The following is a 15,240-nucleotide window of genomic DNA, read 5'->3' as shown; positions in this document are numbered from 1 at the left end:
CAGCCAGATCTTAAAAACCCTGAAATACAAACAGAAAAAAATCTATTAAGTGCAAAGTTAGTAAGAATGCAAAATGAATAAAATACAAAACAAAGTGCAAAGAGAATAAATTGCAGCATTAGTACATTCCAACTAAAATGGTCTCTTGCTCTAAACCTGTAGTACAAGAACACAGCAACATTCTCCCAAGAATAACCACTAGAATTCTTACCACCTTCCTGTGTCTCACACTAGGAAGCAATCCATAATCCACAGAAGATGGCTGCTGCCAGTTCAGAACAACCCCACTTTCAGAGCCAGACCCTTAAATTAAATAAATAAATATGTATTTATTGGCACCAACCCAGGTGAGCCCTCTAGAACCTGTGGGCTTTGGCATTTGCCCAACCATAATAAGTGCTGGCATTGGACTTAGTGCTACTGCTTGTTCCCAGAAATCCCATTGGTTTACATTTTCGTTTCAAAGGAATTATTCCAGTGTTTGATGCAAGATGGTCTAAGCAATATAACTGCTGTACTATAAAAGTCTGACTCTGAAGTATTTCCTCAAAACCACTCAAGTTGCTCACTAGGTTCATCAGTGCTATAACATTTTAGTTTCAAGCTTCACGCTAGCTTGAGGCTTAATTGACTAGGTTGAGACGATCATGCGGGCAAAAGCAACCATTGTTGGTTCTTCCCCCTCCCCTGCACATGCCGTCTGCATGACCACAATTTGCATAATTAGCTGCGATTCCGCATGGGTTGCTATATCATCTGAACCTGGCCCCATGCACTGCAGGGTGGCTTCTTATCCACACCCCAATACATGGCTTGCAGTAGGGTTGTGAGATGGGTAAGAAGCCACCCCTGCCATACCAAAATGCTGGGTTCAGATGACACGTCAAGCCACGCTGCATTGCAGCTAACTATGCAAATTGCAGTCATGCACATGGCACGTGCAGGCGAAGGGAGGGAGAACCCACAATGAGCTCTTTTGCCCCCACAATTGTCTGAACATAGATGTTGTGAAATGGATGGGAAGAAATATGAATGATTACATGGAGGGGTATTGAAGAACTTTGTTTTTCTAAAAATTGTTTTAGTCCATGCGAATCGCTTAACGTGCTAGACAAATTTTTGTTTTTGAACCAAGAGCACCCTGAAATGTAATGTGGGCAGTGATCTGTGAACCCCGTACTATCTCTCTCTTTTGAGAACTATATCCAAATGTTTCTGGATTCTAATAATACAAAGAAACTCTAAAAGAGAATGTATTAAATTGCTCTGCTTTATTCATGTGACTCCAGCCTATTTGGCCAGTTCGTGTCCAAGACAATTATACTGAAATGGTTGTCTTTGTGCACTACTTATTCTTATTCACCGAGAGGATAGACACTTGAGGGTCACATTAAAGTTCATTCAATCAAGGCTGCGACAGTAACAGTAGTGAGCCTCAGGTCACTTCCATCTCTTGAGAATTGTAGGGTACTTACCTCAAGTTATTTGCATAATTTTACAGAACTCTACTGCTGTGATTTTCAGTAGCAAAGAGAGGTTAAAGCCACCGTATCTGTAGATATTACTTTCTTCCAATTAGCAACCTTTCAATTTTACTTTTCTTTTCCATTTTTTAATCTGTTTACATGTGATGTACTCTGTGGCCTCATCTACACCAAGCAGGATATTGCACTATGAAAGCGATATGAAAGCAGTATATAAAAGGCAGGAGCCACACCAAGCAGGATACAGCACTATGAAAGCGGTATATGGTATGTGTCAATGGGCCCCAACAGTTGTCAGTGCACTTCAATACCGCTATAAAGCAGTAGTGTGGCTCCTGCCTTTTATATACCGCTTTCATAGTGCTATATCCTGCTTGGTGTAGATTAGACCTGGGATACCATTTAATAGGTTTATTTCTATTTATTTATTTATTTATTTATTTAGAATATTTATATACCGCTCCCCATTGAAAAATTTCGGACCGGTGTACAAGATAAAATGAAAATAAAAACAGAATAAAACACTTAAAACAAATTTTAAAAGAAGCAAATACAGAGACTCAAGGCTGCGTATTAAGGAAAGGCTTCCTAGAATAAAGATGTTTTCAGGAGGCGCCAAAAGGAATACAAGGTTGGCGCCTGCCTGACCTCCAGAGGCAGGGAATTCCACAGGAGGGGAGCCACAACGCTGAAGGCTCTTCCCCTGGTGGACTCCAATCAGAGGATGGATCTATGTGGAACCACCAGGAGCAGACCCTCGGATGACCTCAGTGACCGGGCAGGTTGGTAGAAGAGAAGGCTTTCTCTCAGGTATTTGCTGGTACTCTGATGAAATTGGTGGGATATACTGCTGGATGGGATATACTGATTAGGAGTGGAAATACAATAAGCACAGGGCTCCTCTTCCAAAAAACAAGGTTGAAGAGGATGGCCTCTGGGGAGGCAAATGTAGCCATTCCAGACCAGTCCATCTAGATAAGGAAGGCCACAAAAGAGACAAGATGATCAAGTGAGGATTGAACCCTGTATGGCAAGAAAAAAATGCATCTAACGGGGGAGGGCTGGTCCAAGGAAGCATTGTAAACAGTAACGCTTCGCCAGTGTAGCAGTGTCTTTGTGATGGCATTCACTGCAAGATATTCCAGCATAAACTCTGCTGCGCTACAATATAATATGTACACCTTAAAGGTATGTCCAGGGTTGAGTGTAAGAATCATGGGGCTCATTTGTCTGCTTCACAAGGTGCTCAGTCACTTTACACAAATGGAATTTTTCACACAGAACACTTCCATTTCACAGAGAACACTTCACACAAGTGGAAGTGTTCACAGAGAAGCTATGCTATAGCATTTCTTTTTACTATGTGAATTTATACTGCTGTCAAAGAATATTGACAAGAAAAAAAATCAGACAGAAATGTGGAAGAAATTATACTGAAATCACTATTTGAAAACAAATTCTATTCTTGTGCTTGTATTTCAAATGCACGTGTAAGTGATAATACTGTATTTTTGTTTAATCTATGTTAGATTCTCATCTACGGTCACAAATGTACCATCATTTCTTGTGATCATAGGCATAAATGACATATTTGTGGGACAGTTTCAAGTCTAAGCATTGATGTCACTCTGATTTCAGAATATATTCATGATGCCCTGGACAAGACATCTCCCCACCCACCCACACACACACTATATTGCAGGGACCTTTGATGGAGGACAATGCATCTCTGTGCATTCTACAAACAGAGACCCATACTGCTCTTGGAGTTGCTCTTGGTGGTGGCTAAATCACCTAGGAAAGGTGAAGGTTTTGCTCTGGGCTCATCTACACCAAGCAGATATCCCACTATGAAAGTGGTATGAGAGCAGTACATAAAATGCAAGAGCAACACTACTGCTTTATAGTGGTATTGAAGTGCACTGACAACTGTTGGGGCCCATTGACACATACCATATGCCACTTTCATACTAATTTCATAGTGCTATAGTGCTACATCCTGCTTAGTGTAGCTCCTGCCTTTTATATACCACTTTCATAGTGTTATATCCTGCTTGGTGTAGATGTGTCACAGGTCCCAACAGTTGTCAGTGCTGAAGCTGGGCACTGACATGGTGCACAGATGCAATTATCGCCTCTGTACTTCAGTCGGCCTGCATTTGATGGTCATCAGCCTCCAAGTTTGGGGGTTGATGACTATTTCCATAGGATTGAGCCCTTAGTCATATTGCCCCCAAAGGTAGTGATCAGATGAGCATGAAAACAGGAATGGCTTTTTGCTATAGGCCTTCACTCCTTAAATGACTAGGTCCAACAAAAAAAAAATTAAAAAAATTGCCACCCCTTTCTCCATGCTACAGTAAGGCTGCCTTATTTTCCATGCACCAGCATGGTTATCTGTTCAAATGTTTGCTTGAAGCTTTATTTTTCTTTTTAAACTTAAAGAAATGCTTTAAAATGTAGAGCAGGGTGGGGGAGCTTCATGATTTGCTATGATGGCCAGGCAATCGCAGCTCTGCAAACCTCTCTCCTGCTTTATACTGGAAAAACAGGTTTCTCTTGAATTCAGTCGGGTAGAAAATGGTAATATGTCTACAATGTAGTGAATATTTGCTCTCCATTGACACTGTATGCTTATTATCCAAAATCATCTAAAGAAAAATGTGAAGTAAACATTGGCTGCAGTTTTTGAAACTTTTATAGCTATTGGTGTAAGTATTCTGTTTTTAATATATTTAAATGCTAACTACTACATTTAGTATTGAAATACTAATACTACGTTGACTTGGCTATTGAGTTGTTAAGAAATACTTAACAAACATTCCAGCTTATCAGAAAGCAAAAATAACTGCCAGTAAACTAGGCCAAGGGTCCAGATGGAGGTGTTGGTGAAATGGGACGCAGAAAAGGAAGGAGTTTGCACTCTCACAATGGTGGCCACCTATTTCAGCTGAGTGTGTGAATGGTGTGTGAGACAATGGGGCATGAATAGGATGTTGAATGGACCTGTGTGTGATAGAGTAAATGGAAAAGTGACATAGGAGGTATTATTAATACAATTCACCTGCAAATACAGATATACCTGTGTCTGTGTGGTGTGTAGATTGATTTATAAGTGTGTGTGTGTATATGTGTGTGGGTGTGTTATTATGTTGCTTATGTACAATACATAAATGTATAAAATGTGTATTTAACTTATATGTTTGATTATATACTAAAAACTAAACATAACAAACTATATTTTATTATTATCTCTAAGATATAATTGTTTTCTATTCATTGAAGAACACTATGAAGAGATGTATTCTAATCAGCTCAATTTGGCCCATTGCTTCAACAAGCCTGAAGACAAATGGTTAAGGAATTATTTCTATGAACAATGCTACAAAACTGCTCAGCTGATTAAAATTGATGGTGGGAAGAAAGAAGCTGAAGCACATTCAAATATGGGCCTTGTTTATGAGGAGCAAGGTAGGCTATTTACAGCTTATATCACTACATCAACAATTATGGTCACAGTCTCTACAAATCTGTAAGACAGCAATTAACTTATAGATTGCAGAATGTGGCAACTAATGTGGCAGAATGCAGGAATCCACCCTAAAGCATCCCTGAGAGATGGTTGTCTAGCTACCTCTTGAAGGCCTCTAGTGTGGGAGAGCCCACAACCTCCCTAGGTAACTGATTCCATTGTCATACTGCTCTAACAGTCAGTAAGTTTTTCCTGATGTCCAACTGGAATCTGGCTTCCTTTAACTTGAGCCCGTTATTCTGTGTCCTGCACTCTGGGAGGATCAAGAAGAGATCCTGGCCCTTCTCTGTGTGACAACCTTTTAAGTATTTGAAGAGTGCTATCATGTCTCCTTCCTTCTCTTTTCCAGGCTAAACATGCCCAGTTCTTTCAGTCTCTCTTCATAGGGCTTTGTTTCCAGACCCCTGATCATCTGGACATGCTCCAGCTTGTCTGTGTCCTTCTTGAATTATGGAGCCCAGAACTGGACGCAATATTCTAGATGAAGCCTAACCAGGGCTGAATAGAGAGGAACCAGTACCTCACGTGATTTGGAAGCTATACTTCTATTTATGCCGCCCAAAATAGCATTTGCCTTTGTTGCAGCCATATCACACTGTTGGCTCATATTCAGCTTGTGATCTACAACAATTCCAAGATTCTTCTCGTTTGTAGTATTGCTGAGCCAAGTATCCCCCATCTTGTAACTGTGCATTTGGTTTCTATTTCCTAGGTGTAGAACTTGGCATTTATCCCTATTAAATTTTTTTCTGTTGTTTTCAGCCCAGCACTCCAGCCTATCAAGATCACTTTGAAGTTTGTTTCTGTCTTCCAGGGTATTAGCTATCCCACCCAATTTTGTGTCATCTGCAAATTTGATAAGCATTCCCTGCACCTCCTTGTCCAAATCATTAATAAAATGTTGAAGAGCACTGGGCCCACGACTGAGCCCTGTGGTACCCCACTCGTTGCCTCTCCCTAGTCTGAGAAGGTTCCATTGATAAGTACTCTTTGAGTCCGATTCTATAGACAACTGTGAATCCACCTAATAGTTGTTCCATCTAGCCCACTTTTAGCTAGTTTGTTAATCAGAATGTTATTTGGTACTTTGTCAAAAGCTTTGCTGAAGTCAATATATTTGACGTCCACAGCATTCCCACAGTCCACAAGGGAGGTTACCCGATAAAAAAACGAGATCAAATTAGTCTGACAGGATTTGTTCCTGACAAATCCATGTTGGTTTCTAGTAATCACTGCATTGATTTCAATGTGTTCACAGACTGACTTCTTTATAATCTGCTCCAGAATTTTCCCAGGGATGGATGTCAGACTGACTGGTCTGTAGTTCCCAGGTTCATCCTTTTTCCCCTTTTTTGAAGATAGGGACAACGTTAGCCCTCTCCAGTCATCCGGCACCTCACCCGTCTTCCATGATTTTGCAAAGAGAAGAGACAAAGGTTCTGAGAGTTCTTCCGCTAGCTCCTTCATTACTCTAGGATGCAGTTCATCGGGCCCTGGAGATTTGAACTCATTCAAGGAAATTAAGTGTTCTTTGACCATTTGTTTATCAATTTCAAACTGCAATCCTGCCCCCTCAACTTCTGCTTCACTTTTTCCAGGGGGGTCATAGATTTTTCCACTTTTTCCCCACTTTTTCCAGGGGGGTCATTTTGGGAGAGGACTGAGGCAAAGTAGGAATTAAGCACTTCAGCCTTTTCTTTGTCATCTGTTATTAATTTGCCATCCTCATTAAGCAGTTGAACCGCCATTTCTTTCCTCTGTCTTTTACTACTCACGTATCTGAAGAAAGCCTTTTTATTGCTTTTAGCATCTCTCGCTAATCTGAGCTCATTCTCAGCTTTAGCCTTCCTGACGCCATTTCGGCACTTCTGTGCCACCTGTCTGTACTCTTCTTTTGTAGCCTGGCCTTCCTTCCACTTCCTATATGTATCCTTTTTTGTTTTCAGGTCGTCTCTAAGCTTTTTGTGGAGCCACATTGGTTTCCTCTGTTGTCTTCTGTCTTTTCTTCTTGTTGGAATTGTTTGTAACTGTGCCTTTAAAATTTCCTTTTTTAAATACTCCCACCCATCCTGCACTCCTTTTCTCATTAGGCTCACTTGTCATGGCACCTTACTTATCATAGTTCTGAGTTTATTAAAATCAGCTTTCCTAAAATCCAGAGTACGTGTATTGTCTCCTTTATAATCAAGAATTCAGGTATGACGTGGTCACTTTCCCCCAGAGTTCCCGTAACTTAGGTATGGTTAACTGATCTGGAGTTGTGTGTATATAAACACTTCACTATGCTGCTTTCACAGTGGGAATTTGACCCATGGAATTAATAATTAAAAAGCTTATGTCAGCTGATCATATAAACAATAACAGCACATAAGCAAGATGTTGTCCTATATGACACCACTTTGGTTCTACAGTTTGTCTTCAACAGTTGCGCACTCCACAAATTCATTCCTGGCTTACATCACACGTGGACAATCTTTTTGCCCCTGAGGACTGCATGCAGTGGTGGGGGCCACATGCTGGTGATGAGCAGGGATTGGTCCCTCCCCCCTCTCTCACACATACTCACATTCACGCTTATGCACACACCATCTTCTCCCCCACCCCCATCTCAGCTCATGAGGATGGAGAAATGTAAACTTTCCCTCATGACACAATGGGATGCCATTATGTCTCCCCATTAGCTAGGTGATTAGCATTGGGAACAGTTGAGGAGCAGGCAGGTTGATGCACTCCTGAGCTGTTTCCGGTATCAATCAGCAGGGAAGAGGAGGAGAAATAACTGGGGTGCAAGAAAGAGGCCTGTCAAGGGCCACATGTAACCTATGGGTGGTGACTTGCTTTATGTTATTTCACAGTCCATGTGTTCTTGTATTTATTAGCTTGTGACAATGCTAAATGTACTTTTAGACTTATATTTTTTATAATTGTTTATAATCTTTTAAAGTCTATAAATCTATAAACTATAAATCGTTGGTAGTTTGTTTTATTTATTTTTAATCTGTTAAGGGTACTGAATTTTCTATAGGGGCCAAAATACAGCAAGATCTAGCTTGATTTTTAAGCTTCATTTTGCCTTTCAGATATTAAAAATAAAGCCATTTTAAGAAAGTAATATAAAAATTAGTATCTTCAAAATTTCTTGCTGTGTATGACTCACCATCTTTATCAACCCACTGCCTATTCAATGCATCAAATGAGAAAGATAATTTAATACTTAAATATTTTTTAAATCCGTGGCAGCATTGCAAAAAAAAAACACTGCATGATATACTCAAAAACGTTGATGTGCATAATGAAACCTTGATTTTAAAAAGTATACAGAAAATCTCTAGATATCTGCTATACATTGGAAAATGGCAGTTGTGTTCAACCTGATCTGTCTGGAATAAATGCAAAATCTATTTTTTAATGAACATTTTATTTTCACCGGAAAGTGACTCATTGTTAAGGTCGAAAAATACTAATTTACTCTGAGGGAGTAATTTGTGGTTGGAGAACTCACAGGATTCCTTCATTTAATAAAGGAATTCAACTACAAAGACTTAACTTTTGGAAAGGTTTAAAGGAATGTAGATTATTGCATTTTATATAGGATACTCTTTTTAACATCCTTGCAATATGCTGTACAACAGAGTGAAATCAATTTGTTTCAGCAAGGAGTTCTTTCATGTAGTAAACAGTGCACAGAATGAAAATTCTAGATGAGAAGTTAATTTTATAGATGTTATATATTAGGTGTACAGAATGTTTACTGTAACTGTATTTTTCTCATATGCCATTATTACCTTGTACGTTTTAAGGATTTGGGATCCCAAGCTTATTGAAACCACTGGAGAGGGCATTCCATTTATTTATTATTTATTACAAATATTTATATCCTGCTTTTCCTCATGCCCAATGCAGCTAATAATAAATACAGAAAATAAAAATCAATAAACAAGTGGCATTAAAGCATGACAAAAGAGCAGATAAAATATTAACCATATAAATAAATAGTGTCAAAAGGATTAAACAAATAATCTTACAGGCCAAAGGTTGGTCCAAATAGGAAGATTTTCACACAACAGTAAAAAGCCATAAATGAAAAGGCCTTCTTTCTCTTCTCTTTAAATGCAACTTAAAAACACAACAACAGACACTCTTCGGAAGACTTTAACGGTTGGGCAGACTCATATGGTTGCAAGTAGTCATTGAAGTAACTTGGTTCTAAGCCATTTATGTTTTTAAAGCTCTTATTAACAGGTTTTTTTTATTGTGCCCGGAAATGAACTATGAGCTGTTTTAATAAGTGCATAATATGGTTCCAATAACCTGCTTCAATTAGCAATCTGGCTGCTGCAATCTGTACCTGTTGAAATTTCTTGTTCTGTTTCAGAGGCACCCTCACATTCAGAGCATATTGAATTAGTCCGAGTAACTAAAGTATGGGTCACCATGGCCAGGAAACAAGTGTACGTAGCACACCAATATGGTCACAACCAACACTTGAGCATCCAGCTTCAAAGTCCAAGAAAGATGGGACTACAGTCCAGAGTCTTCAAGGGGATTGCAAATTCAGACAAAATATATCAAATTCCTATTTTCAGATCAGCCACTCTACTGAGCAGGGGCACTTCTGTACTGCCTGGAATAAGCTTCAGTTTGTTCATCCTCATACAGCCCTTTACCTATTCCAGACACCAGTTCAGAAACCCAAGAGCTTTCTTGGAATCAGACGGAAAGGAGAGAAGCTGTATGTCATCAGTATACAAAACTTCAAACAGCCTGTTCCAACAGTTTCATTCAGATCTTAACAATTGTAAGGGATATGATGGATTCCTGCAGGACTCAATGGTCTAATGCCCAAGACAAGAAGCCTGGTCTCCTCCCGACCAGGCGATCTGGAAGGATAATGTGGTTGATAGTATTAAAAATGGAAACAACATGGGGCGTACTCCCCACTGTAGGTTCTGGTGTACAACATCTGGTTGTACACCAGAACAACCCAACATCACTAGGGCAATCAAAGTTGTCTCTGTTGCATAGCTCAGTCTGAAGCTGAACTGAACTAGTACCAGCACTATGAATTCCAAGTTGGAATGAATCTAAACAATTTTATCCACAAAACGTCTTCAACTTCATCACAGCATTGCCAAGAGCAGTTGTCTTCTCCACCATGAAATTGACTGCTGGGACAATTCCACTGGACAAGTCTGTGCAGAAATTATAGTGATAGAAAGTCGCTGTTGTCACTGCCACAGAGTAGGCTCTAAAATGAGCTGCAGCTCGTGTTCAGTCGGATTAATTTAGAGTCTTCTGCCAACATCACTTTCATTGTTATCCCTCCAGTTTTTATCTTTCTCAATTTTCCATCACACCAGGAAACTAGCTTGGCTCTGTCAGGTAGGATCTGAAGCACGACACTGGCAGGACCTCCCTTTGAAGTAAATACTCTGGGTAGTATGGTTGGGAGAGTTATATCTGCCTCAATGGAGAGCAAAACTCCATGTTTTGATCTCTGCACATGGTGTAACCAGGATTGTACCTAATGGTAACAAAGAAATTGCTTTATCAGTCAGTGCAATGCATTTCCAAATTTAAATGATGACAATTTTAAAAAAAATAAGGCACAACCAAACTAAACATGAAGTTTCCTGAAAGTTAAACACATATCAAACTTTGCCACAAGTCACCTCAAGCATTTCCTTTAGATTTAGACACAATCTGATATTATATCTTATTTGAAGCCCATTTTACTTTTGAGACTTGCTACCCAGCGCACAGTGACCATTTCATTGTTCCCATTGCACTAAAAAATTTAACCATTTTAATTAGCCAATGAAGTTTGACTTGAGAGGTCAATGTGAGAGTTTCTGCAACGAATATGGAATGTCTTTGACACTGGTGCATTTCCCTGCCATTCCATGGCCAGAGGGAAGCACCCATAAATCCAAAATGACAAGTCTGAAGAGCAGAGTGATTGAAAGACTTATTAGATAATTCAGTTCATCTCTGTGCAAGCACTGGATTTTGTTTCTCATACAAGAGGTGTAATCTTATTACATTGAGATAATATATTGCTATAGGTATTGAACTGACAGTTATTAGCTCAAATTGATTTCATGTTGATTATCTGCATCCTCAACTTAAATGAATAGTATGTTAAAATCTATAAATAGCACTGGGTGTAGTTCATGACAAAATGATACGTATGTTGATAAGCAGAGGTCATCGTATTAAATTTAACCATGCTAAAATACATACATGACTAATTAGGACTGAACTTCACTGAAAATTGAACACACTGAAAGGATTTTTCTGTAGCATTCATTTATACTACTGCTTTTCTTCTTGTTAAAACTATATATTTACATTTTTAATATTGGAGAGAAAAATAAACGGGAAATTAGCAGTTTTTAGGTAAATATCTGTTAAACCAATCACTTTGAAACAAGCATGTATAATTGAATCAGTCCAGTACTCTCTCAGGTTTCTTGCTAGTGTTTTGTGGTTATTTTTGTTTTAATTATTTTTAAAACAGTGGCTTATTTAAATCGTAGTGCATGCAGGAAATGATTTCCATACTCCCTACCTGGGCCTGGCTTGTCATGTCGTCTGAAAGTGGGCAGCATGGCTTGTTGGAGGGGAAAACAATTCTACAGTAACCCTACAACAGCCCCACGTATTGAAGGATTGTTGTCCTCTCCAACAAGCCATGCTGCCTGGGTTCAGACAACACAACAAGCTTTGCCTAGGCAGTGAGTATGGAGTTCCCGCCCTGCACATGCCAAGCATGTGCCATGATTTAAATAAGATGTCACGTGTTGTGCGTTGGCCAAGTGTGTGAGTGTTTCCTTCAGCCCCATTTATATGCTCATCCACTTGCTGCTTCTAAGAAAGTAAGGTTCTGTGATTTGTGTGAATTGGGTGGGTGGGCGGGGGGCGGCACTTCTATATTGTTGAGGGGATGAAGAGGAAATCCTGTAGCCATCAAGGGACAGCCTAGACAAGGGCAGACAGGAATTATTTATTTAATGGAAAGGCCGCTCCTCAGTGCAACGCTCTCGTGGCTATGTACAATAAAATCAATTTTAAAACTACAATAAAATACTATAGAAAATCAATATAAATTACAGAAAGAGCCAAGAATCAATAAAATCATCTGGCAAACTTTGCTCTGATGAGCTAACTAGTTGTTTTTGGTGGGGAGAAATGTCTGGCTGCTCCTTCTAGCAGAACTAGCAAGGTTAAAGGAAGAGGGCAGCTGTTTGGGGCACACAATCAATATATGTTTTAATCCCATCTTCCTAAGCTCCCTGCATAGCAACAGCAGTTTCCATGGCTTCACCTAAAAGGAGGACAGCAGGGATAGAGGCAGCCCTATTGAGAGTGGAGTGGGCGATGGGAGAAGCCACTCGGTTTATTTCAGCCTACTCTGGAGTGAGCCCAGCCCTGTCCTGAGAGTTGGGAAATCCAAGTTGTAGGGAAATGACAGCCATTCCAGGGCAACAGAGCATTTTCATTGCAAGGCCCAAGAAGTGAGTATCACCTCTGCCTTCTTCTCAAGAAATGTGATTATCTTCCCTACCACCAACCACGGCCTCAGAATGTGTCATCTCCCACCTCCAGCTTTCTCTTCTCACCGAGAGGATACAAAGTAAGGAGCAGATGGAATCAGTAATGGTATTGCAGGGAGGAAGCGATAAGTGCATGCTCTAAATAACACCACACTCCAGCTGTCCTTGCATTACACAACCTCTTCCTTTCTGACACAAGCTCTGTTCATTGAGAGTCTTCATTGTCACAGGTATAAATACATTACTGATACCTTATTATTATGTCTGAACTGATTATTAGTTACTATTGTGGTATGTATACTGTCTGTTAGATACGTGTTAATATGTGCATAATTGCAGATAACAAATGGAAATATGTTCCCATCTTTAATCAAATAAATGCATGTCTTAAGTACTAAAGGTGCAATCTTATGGATCCTAGAAGAGTGTTCAGATTTTATCTCCCAAACCTGTTGCTTCAGAAGGAGGACTTTGAGATCTTATCCCTCCCAACAGCCCCACCTCCACCCCCACCCCTTTGCAGCTACTATGGAAGAATCACAGCACCTGCTTTCTGAGATCACAAAAATGACATTGGATGATGTCATTGAAGTTAAAAGGGGGATGTTCTGGTGGGAACAGAGGAGAGGATGGGATCTGTAGAATCCTATGGCTTCACCAGCCCTAGCCCCAGACCTGGCAGTGCAGCTCTTCTAAATGGGCTTAGAGGCAGAGGCTAGGAATCTAGGAAGCTTTCCATCTAGTGGGTGGCAACCAGATAGGGTTTCACCCTAACATTTAAGGTCTTACAGTGGGAAAACTTGGGCAAGATCTAGAATCCTTTTTTTTTTTGCCTTTTTTGTTGCTGTTAACAAATTTGTTGTTCCGAAGCTGCCTCCACAGAACCTCCAAACAACCCTTCGAAATTCAGTGAATTCAAGAACCAGTTGGTGGTTTGGCACAAGAACACTTTAAAGGGAAAAATAGAATTCCTTGTGGGACAGCAGCTGTTTCCCTGTGAATTTCTTTTCTCAAGGAAGTTTTAAAAGGGTCTGTAAGAACAGCTTTTGAAAAGGAAACTCTGTTTAAAAAAAATCATGTGCCCATTTGGATCATAATTAGGTCCCATCCCTAAAGCCTAATATATCTTTAAACAAGGCTGCAAATGAAATTTATTAAAACTTCAAATGAATTATTTCATTGCTTTTTTAAAATTCATTTTCCTACTCTTCTCTTTTAAGTCTGTTACTGACACTGCTGCTTGTATTTTACCTGTCTATTTCCATGGTAGTTTAATTATTTACTGCCTAATGAGTGGTACTGAGATGAAACTTCATTCAAAGCTGCCTTCACCAAAAAAAGTTTGGGTTTTTTTGCTTCAAAGCTTGACAAGGTCTTGGAACACTGCATTAGAACCTAGTGGTCTTGTTGTACTGAACAAACCTTTGGAGAGGCAAAGTTATTCCCAGTATTTAGCAGAGGAAGTCCTTGTTTAAGAGATGCTTTTTTTCAATGGGACTACTGAAAAGTGCAGATGAAATTAATGTCTACAGTAGGGGTGGGCAATTTATGGCCCTCCAAATGTTTTGGCCTACTGCTCCTATCAACCCTAGCTACTACAGCCAATGATAAGAGATCATGGGAGTTCTAGTCAAAACATCTGAAGAACCACAAGTAGCCCACCCCATCTCCAGATGTTTTGGCTAACAACTCTCATCATTCCACACCATTGGCTATGGTGGCTAGGGGTTGATGGGACTGTAGGCCAAAACACCTGGAGGGGCATTTGTTGCCCACCCCTAGTCTATAGAATAATATTTATTGTGAATTGTTGCTATTTATTTATTTATTACATTTTTATACCGCCCAATAGCCTTTGAAGAGCATCAAAACAACCAACAAATTTAAAACACACATACAAAATACAATATAAAAAGCACAACCAGAATAAAATCACACAGCAAAAATTAATATAGGTTAAAATATGAGATTAAAACAACAAAGTTTAAATTTAAGTTAAATTAGGTGTTAAAATACTAAGAAAATAAAAAGATCTTCAGCTGGCGATGAAAAGAAAACAATGTAGGTGCCAAGCAAACCTCTCTGAGGAGCTCGTTCCACAACCGGGGTGCCACAGCAGAGAAAGCCCTCCTCCTAGTAGCCACCTGCCTCACTTCCTTCGGCAGGGGCTCATGGAGAAGCTCATGAGTTATATTGTGTGCTGCTAGGGTTATACTGTAATATTATAAATAAATTCTAACCTAAGATACAATCCAGCCAAGTTAAGTACTTCAGAGTCCTACTGATTTCATTGGAAAAGTCAAGTCTTAAATCTTTCTGCAGTTCATTGAAATGGATTTAAAATGCACTTTCGTTGGCTGGGTTACGTCTCCTAATTCTTACATTTAATGTAGCTGAATTTGACAGCATTTCTAAATAAAGTACATCAGTACATATATCTCGAACAAATACTCTGGTGGCCAAGCCTAAATGCCTTACTCTCTTCAAAATGACATCAGATCACCAGGAGAGGGAGCCACTAACCTATCTGCTATGTTTGAGTGTCACCAATGGAGTTGTCTGCTGGTTGTTGACCCACAATTGTCAGGTGACACAACAGCCAATAGTATTTTACCTAGTCTTATAAAATTTCTGATTCTTTGGCCTGATTCCTCAGTCTGAGCAACAA

General features: G+C 39.6%; 1 protein-coding gene across 1 annotated transcript in view; it reads left to right on the top strand.

Moving 5' to 3' along the window:
- The window catches only part of TTC29 (tetratricopeptide repeat domain 29), a 94,245-nt gene that overhangs the window by 21,310 nt on the left and 57,695 nt on the right, over positions 1–15,240 (top strand). Inside the window, exon 4 of the mRNA XM_063135086.1 lies at positions 4,770–4,955. Coding sequence (XP_062991156.1) covers positions 4,770–4,955 — 186 coding nt within the window. The remainder of the gene's footprint in view (positions 1–4,769; positions 4,956–15,240) is intronic.

The sequence above is a fragment of the Elgaria multicarinata genome, chromosome 10 (genome assembly GCF_023053635.1).
Source record: "Elgaria multicarinata webbii isolate HBS135686 ecotype San Diego chromosome 10, rElgMul1.1.pri, whole genome shotgun sequence".
Lineage (NCBI taxonomy): Eukaryota > Metazoa > Chordata > Lepidosauria > Squamata > Anguidae > Elgaria > Elgaria multicarinata.
Note: the sequence above shows the minus strand (reverse complement) of the source record. Positions and strands in the feature narration are given on the sequence as shown.